Source organism: Mandrillus leucophaeus, unplaced genomic scaffold (assembly GCF_000951045.1).
Source record: "Mandrillus leucophaeus isolate KB7577 unplaced genomic scaffold, Mleu.le_1.0 Scaffold230, whole genome shotgun sequence".
NCBI classification, from domain to species: domain Eukaryota; kingdom Metazoa; phylum Chordata; class Mammalia; order Primates; family Cercopithecidae; genus Mandrillus; species Mandrillus leucophaeus.
The window spans coordinates 283,473-290,565 of record NW_012102366.1 but is presented as its reverse complement, the minus strand read 5'-3'; the positions used below and the strand labels follow the sequence as shown (position 1 = coordinate 290,565).

The window sequence follows — 7,093 nt, the reverse complement described above, 5'->3', positions numbered from 1 at the left end:
CTCGGCCTCCCAAAGTGCTGGGATTACAGGCTTGAGCCACCAAAGTGCTGGGATTACAGGCTTGAGCCACCGCGCCCGGCCAAGTGGCTGGCTAATTTTTAAAGGATTTTTTTGGTAGAGACACAGACTCACCATGTTGCCCAGGCTGGTCTTGAATTCCTTGGCTCAAGTGATCTCCTGCCTCAGCCTCCCAAAGCTCTGGGATTCTAGGTGTGTGCCGCCGTACCTGGCTCGAAACCAGCTTCTTCTGGCCTCTTGGCCACAAGCCCTGGGCCTATCCTGCTCGTGGCTGTCCTGTTCCCCATCATCTCAACCCTCCTGGCACAGGGGCCCTTCTGAGATGGAAGCTGCCAAGACAACACTGGGGCTTGCCCCTCACCACACAGGTTGTGGGCAGGTTCTGCTGGTCCAGGCCTTTTCCCATCATGGGGCCCTGCCTCTCTTTTCCAGCCCATCACTTATTCATTAGTTCATTCGTTCCAACATGTTTTTTTCCCTCTTATCAATGCTAAGGGGAGAACGAACCACTTTCTCTGCCCTCAAGATCTTTTCATTTAAGCCAAGGCCCGAAGGTCGAGGTCTTTGGGGCCAGGGAGGAGAATGGTGTTCTAGGCAGAGGGAACCGAGTGGTGTGTGCAGAGGCATGGAGCCCGGGGTTTGCAGATGTCCCACGTTGAGGGATGAGGCTGACAGGGCAGGGCTTTGTAGCCACCCAGAGAGACCTGTGGACTTCGATTCATTTTTTTTTTTTTTGTGATATGGAGTTTCACTCTTGTCACCCAGGCTGGAGTGCAGTGGCTCAATCTTGGGTCACTGCAATCTCCGCCTCCTGGGTTCAAGCGATTCTGCTGCCTCAGCCTCCTGATTAGCTGGGATTACCAGCTAATGTGCCACCACGCCTGGCTTATTTTTTGTATTTGTAGTAGAGACAGGGTTTCACCATGTTGGCCAGGCTGATTTCGAACTCCTGACCTCAAGTGATCCGCCTACCTCGGCCTTCCAAAGTGCTGGGATTACCGGCGTGAGCCACTGTGCCCTGCCTCATTTTGATGGCAATGAAAGTCCCTTTCCTGTTTTATGCAATTACCTATGAATTATTGTTTTTAGTAGAGATGGGGTCTTGCTATATTGCCCAGGCTGGTCTCTGACTCTTGGGCTCAAGTGATCCTCCTGCCTTGACCTCCTAAAGCGCTGGGATTACAGGTGTGAGACACCATGCCCGACCACATTCTGCTGATTTTACCTAAAAGTTTCCCTACCGGAGGGCAGTTCATTTTTTAAATCCTTAGGGGACCCTCATAGTGTATTTTGTTTGTTTGTTTGTTTGTTTGTTTGTTTTTGAGATGGGGTTTCACTCTTGTGGTCCAGGCTGGAGTGCAGTGGTGCAATCTCGACTCACTGCAACCTCCGCCTCCTGGGTTCAGTCGATTCTCCTGCCTCCTGAGTAGCTGGGATTACAGGCGTCCAGCACCACTCGCGGCTAATTTTTTAATTTTTAGTAGAAACGGTGTTTCGCTCTGTTGGCTAAGGTGGTCTCGAAGTCCTGACCTCAGGTGATCCACCCGCCTTGGCCTCCCAAAGTGTTGGGATTATAGGCGTTGAGGCACTGTGCCCGGCCACCGTGGTGTTTGTAGTGAAAATGCACAGAGCACTTGCTCCTTATTCTGAGAAGCGTACCGTGGATTGCGTGTGGGGTTTACCGGGAGCAGATCGACTCACCCCAGTTCCATGGTTGGCTGGACGTGGGTCATGAGTGTTTCCCAGCCCTGCAAGGTGTGAAGGCCGTCTCTGTGGCCCTGTCGCTGTGTCACACTGACCTGGCCCTGTCCCTGCTCGAACCAGGCTCTTGTGTAAGCCGAGGCAGCCACTCACAGACTGCCTGAGAGACTGCAGGGCTTTGTGCGGTCTCCTGGGTCCTTCTAAATTCTTTTTTTTTCCCCCCATTTGAAAGTGAACAGGAATCACTGGCCGGAGCGTGGGAACTGGGCTTGTCCTCAGGGTGAGGGCCAAGTTGGGGGTGGGGGTGGGAAGTTAACACAAGCCCTGGGGCTTCAGGAACCATCTGGAAACAGGCTGAAGTCAGGGAGCTGAGCCTCAAGGCTCCTTGTGGGGAGAAGCTGTTCCTCCAGACACACCTCAAGTGTCTAACTCAGGAGGCGGGCAGGTGGGTGGAGCTGCTGAATGAACGTTTCTCAGGAGCTGGGTGGGGTTGGAGGATTGCAGAGGGTGGGGTGGGGGTGTGTGTGCAGATACTGGAATTCCTGAGGAGACATGTATGGTTGGAAACAGTGTATTGTTGGGATATTACTTGTTTCAGATAATCGTCCCCACCCCTGCGGAATCTCCCTTTGTTGCCCAGGCTGGAGTGCAATGACACGATCTTGGCTCACTGCAACCTCTGCCTCCTAGGTTCAAGCGATTCTCCTGCCTCAGCCTCCTGAGTAGCTGGGATTACAGGCGCCCGCCACCACGCCCGGCTAATTTTTGTATTTTTAGTAGAGACGGAGTTTCACCATGTTGGCCAGGCTGGTCTCGAATTCCTGACCTCAAATGATCCTCCCGCCTCATGCTCCCAAAGTGCTAGGATTACAGGCGTGAGCCAACGCGCCGGGCCCAGAGAATAGTTTTAACAAAGTCTCCCAGCCAGGGGTGGGGGATCCACAGAGGACAGAGCTGGAGAATCCCGATCCAAATGCTGGTGTGGGGACGGTTTCTGGAGAGGCTGGCTGTGTGGTCTTGGTCTGAATGTGACAAAATACCTCCAAGAGGCCTCTGCCCCTGACTCACCCAGGCTGTGCTCATCACCTTGTCACCACTCATGTTTGAGTTCTCCACACGGCACTTGGCACCTTCTGATAAGGCATGTTTGTGTAAGCTCCCGGCTCTACCCTGTAACCCCTGGCCCTGGGGAGGGTCTCCGGATACTTGTGGAATGAGTATGTGAAGGTTGGTTAGAGGCCACTGTCCTACAGAGCAAAGCACGGGACAGGTTCAGGCGTTCAGCCGCATAATTGATGTCTGCCCTCAAAAGTCACTGCAGCTGATGAGGACAAAGGTGCTTGCATGATCTCAGGGTGTGCGGCCATTCTGCGGGACTGGCAGGTCTGGCTTTGAGCGTGGGTCCTGAGCTTATAGCATATCCTTGATGACAGTAGTGGAGGGTTCTGCTTTTCCTTGAACCTGGCTCATCTTTTGCTGCTGTGGAGTTTGGCCATTCCTTTTTTTTTTTTTTTTGAGACAGGGTCTTGCTCTGTCAGCCAGGCTGGAGTGCAGTGGCACGATCATGGCTCCCTACAACCTCCAACTCCTGGGTTCAAGGGATTCTTGTGCCCCAGCCTCCCAAGTAGCTGAGACCACAGGTGCGTGCCACCACGCCCAGCTAATTTAAAAATTTTCTGTAGAGATAGGGTCTTGCTATGTTGCCTGGGCTGGTCTTGAACTCACGGGCTCCAGTGATCCTCCTGCCTCTGTTTCCCAAAGTGCTGGGATTACAGACATGAGCCACCACGCCCGGCAGATGGCTTGTCTTGAACCAGTGACACCTCAGAATCTAGGAACTAGGATGTCCTTTTCACTGCTTCCCTCCTCTATTCCCTCCCTGGTCCAAGCCACCTGAGGCTCTGCCTTGGGTTGTTTCCAAGCCTCTCACTGCTGTCTCCGAAGCCACATTTGCTCCCCTACTGTTCCTCTGTCCCCAGCAGAGATGATTCTTCGAGAAACCCAAGCAGCCTGTGGCCCTCCAGCGATTCCTCGTTGCCCAAGGGTAAAACCTAAAGCACTTGTCTTGGCTCCACTCCAGCCTGCTGCTCAGCTGCTCCCCCTACAGTTTACTCAGTTCCAGCCTCGGGTGTCACCCGCTTCCCCAACGCTCTGTGCTAACTTAGGACCTTTGCATTCCCCGCCAGGGAGCCTCATGCTGGCCCTTTGCTGAAATCCCATTTCCGCAGCAGGGCCTTCCCGGGCACACCCACTGTGGCCCTCTGGGCCCTCTGCCCTGCTGTCTCCTCTCCACAGCGCCTGGTACATCGTGACCCCGTATTATGTAATAGGTGCTTTGTTCACGTCCCATTGAGCACCAGCAAGCCTGGGGGGTCGGGGGGATGGCCTCTCTCAGTCGTGCACACTGTCATATCCCGGCCCCTGGATCACTGCCCGCACGCTCCTGTCACACGTAGACCCGCCTGACTGCCATTCATCACCGAGCCCAGCAGCTGGCACAGGCAGGCCCGGCGCAGCAAGAGGCACAGTCCACGTTGCTTGCTTGCATGGCGACTGCAAACTGCACAGTTAGCAGAAAAGGTTTTTGGGAGTGACAGACACCCCTGCACACGGTTGAGCCCTTTGTAAGTCTCCGTGTGACAAGTACCTCCCTGCTGTGCTTGGGAAAGGGCTGCGACTTGGGAAAAGGCTGTGTGGGTTCCCCGGCTTCTTCCTGCTGTCCCCGAGGAACATTGGAAATGGGTCACAACGCAGCAAGTAATTGCAGCCGCCCTCAGGCAGAGCTGAGTGGCTCAGTATTCCATTCAAGGCTTGATCAGAGCTCCTCTGGGCCACATAGAGCCCCCAGGACATGGCTGGACTAGGAGTTGGGGCCCTGATCTCCCTCCCTGGCCAGGTCACGCCCGCCATGCCACTTGACTCTTGGGGACCTGCCTGGAAGGTGGGGGAGTGATCCAGGCTAGCTCGTCCCTGGGGACCGAGTCCTGCTGCACCTGGGGTGGTCACAAATCTGCTTTCAGAAAAATCATGGGGGTGGGGCTAGGGGGCTACTCAGCTGGGAAATCATTACAGACATTTCCGATCGTGGATCGCAGTGAAAGTTTTTGGGCATCTAACTCGGAAGTAATTCTAGATTTGGGATTTTTTTTTTGCTCTAAGAAAACTCCACCTTAGGCCAGGTGCGGTGGCTCACACCTGTAATTTCAACACTTTGGAAGGCCGAGGTGGGCACATCACTTGAGGTCAGGAGTTCAAGACCAGCTTGGTCAACATGCTGAAACCCCGCCTCTACTAAAAATACAAAAATTTGCCGGTACAGTGGCACGTGCTTGTAATCCTGGCTACTTGGGAGGCTGAGGCAGGAGAATTGCTTGAACCTGGGAGGGAGAGGTTGTAGTGAGCAACGTCCTGAAGAAATTTTCTTTTTCTTATTTATTTATTATAGAAACAGGGCTCTCACTATCTCGACCTGGCTGCATGCACTACCATGTCTAGCCTGGAGTTTTCTTTTTATGCTTAGAACCTTTGGTCACTGAAATATTTCTTAAACATTAAATTTCTTTTTTTCTTTTTTTTTTTTAAGACGGAGTCTTGCTCTGTTGCCCTGCCTGGAGTGCAGTGTTGCAATCTTGGCTTGCTGCAACCTCTGCCTCTGAGGACGGGTTCAAGCCATTCTCCCATCTTAGCCTCCCAGGTAGCTGGGACTGTAAAGATGCACGCCACTACACCCAGCTAGTTTTAGTATTTTTGGTAGAAACAGGGTTTCACTATGTTGGCCAGGCTGGTCTCAAACTCCTGACCTCAAGTGATCTGCCCACCTTGGCCTCCCAAAGTGCTGGGATTACAGGCATGAGCCACTGCACCCAGCCTAAAAATTAAATTTCAATTCAATGTGATAGGGTAATTAGTGCTAACCTTCAGTCATAAACATGTATTAGTATAAGATCCTATGAAGGAGGCGAACAGAAACCAACTTCAAAGCAGAAAGAGAGCAAATGTTAAAGAGCTTATTCATAGCCTCTTATCTTTTTTTAAAGGGATAATGGTAGGGTTCAAATTACTAAAGCATTTAGACTCTGTAGATAGATTTAACAGAGCCCTGTAAATGTTTATGTAAAAATTTTAATACCGACAGTAGGCCAAAAATGACATCTTTGGCAACTCTTAAAGCTTAGGTAAAAAATACTAGATGTCACCTTAAAAATGTTGGGGGTGTATATAATATTTGCAAAATTATTTTAGGAGCAAAAAGTTTGCAGAGCACTGAGTTTGCACACTCAGATATTTCTGTCTGATTCAGGATGGGAGGGTGGTGGCAGCTGGTGCTTCTCAATGAACTGGATCTCTCCATGTGGATTTTTTATTATTTTATTTTATTTTTTATTTATTTATTTTTTGAGATGGAGTCTCGCTCTGTCGCCCAGGCTGGAGTGCAGTGGCGCAATCTCAGCTCATTGCAAGCTCTGCCTCCCGGGTTCATGCCATTCTCCTGCCTCAGCCTCCTGAGGAGCTGGGACTACAGGTGCCCGCCACCATGCCCGGTTTTTTGTTTTTGTTTTTTGTATTTTTAGTAGAGACGGGCTTTTATTGTGTTAGCCAGGATGGTCTCGATGTCCTGACCTTGTGATCTGCCCGCCTCGGCCTGCCAAAGTGTTGGGATTACAGACATGAGCCACCGCGCCCGGCCTATTTTATTTTCTGTTTTTTGAGACAGAGTCTCACTCTGTTGCCCAGGCTGGAGTGCAGTGGCATGAACTCTGCTCACTGCAACCTCTGCCTCCCAGGTTCAAGCGATTCTTGTGCCTCAGTCTCTGGAGTAGCTGGGACTACAGGCGTGTGTCACCACACCCAGCTAATTTTTTGTGTTTTCAGTAGAGATAGATTTTCACCATGTTGGCCAGGATGGTCTCAAACTCCTGACCTCAGGTAATCCACCTGCCTTGGGCTCCCAAAGTGCTTGGATTATAGGCGTGAGCCACCGTGCCTGGCCTAATATGTATATTTTTTTGAGTCAGGGTCTCATTCTGTCACCCAGGTTGGAATGCAATGGTGCTATTATAGTTCACTGCAGCTTGGGCCTCCTGGGCTTAAGCAGTACTCCTGCCTCAGCCTCCTAAGCAGCTGGGACTATAGGTGCATGCCACCTACAGCTGGCTACTTTTGTTTAATTTTGGTAGAGATGGGGGTCTTGTGATGTTGCCCAGGTTGGTTTTGGGTCTTGGACTGTGGGCCTCAAGGGATCCTCCTGCCATGGCCTCCCAACCATGTGGATGTTTAATGGGCATTTCTTTTTTTTTTTTGAGACGGAGTCTTGCTCTGTCGCCCAGGCTGGAGTGCAGTGGTGTGATCTCGGCTCATTGCAACCTCCACCTCC

The 7,093-nt window shown here is 51.7% G+C and overlaps 1 protein-coding gene across 2 annotated transcripts in view; it reads left to right on the top strand.

Annotated features, from left to right (window-relative positions):
- Nucleotides 1-7,093, top strand: part of TECR (trans-2,3-enoyl-CoA reductase) — a 42,303-nt gene that overhangs the window by 11,246 nt on the left and 23,964 nt on the right. Inside the window, exon 2 of one of the 2 annotated variants that reach the window (XM_011981772.1) lies at nucleotides 3,699-3,763. The exons of the other annotated variant lie outside the window; for it this stretch is intronic. Coding sequence (XP_011837162.1) covers nucleotides 3,704-3,763 — 60 coding nt within the window. The 5' untranslated portion in view covers nucleotides 3,699-3,703. The remainder of the gene's footprint in view (nucleotides 1-3,698; nucleotides 3,764-7,093) is intronic. 2 annotated transcript variants of the gene reach the window in all.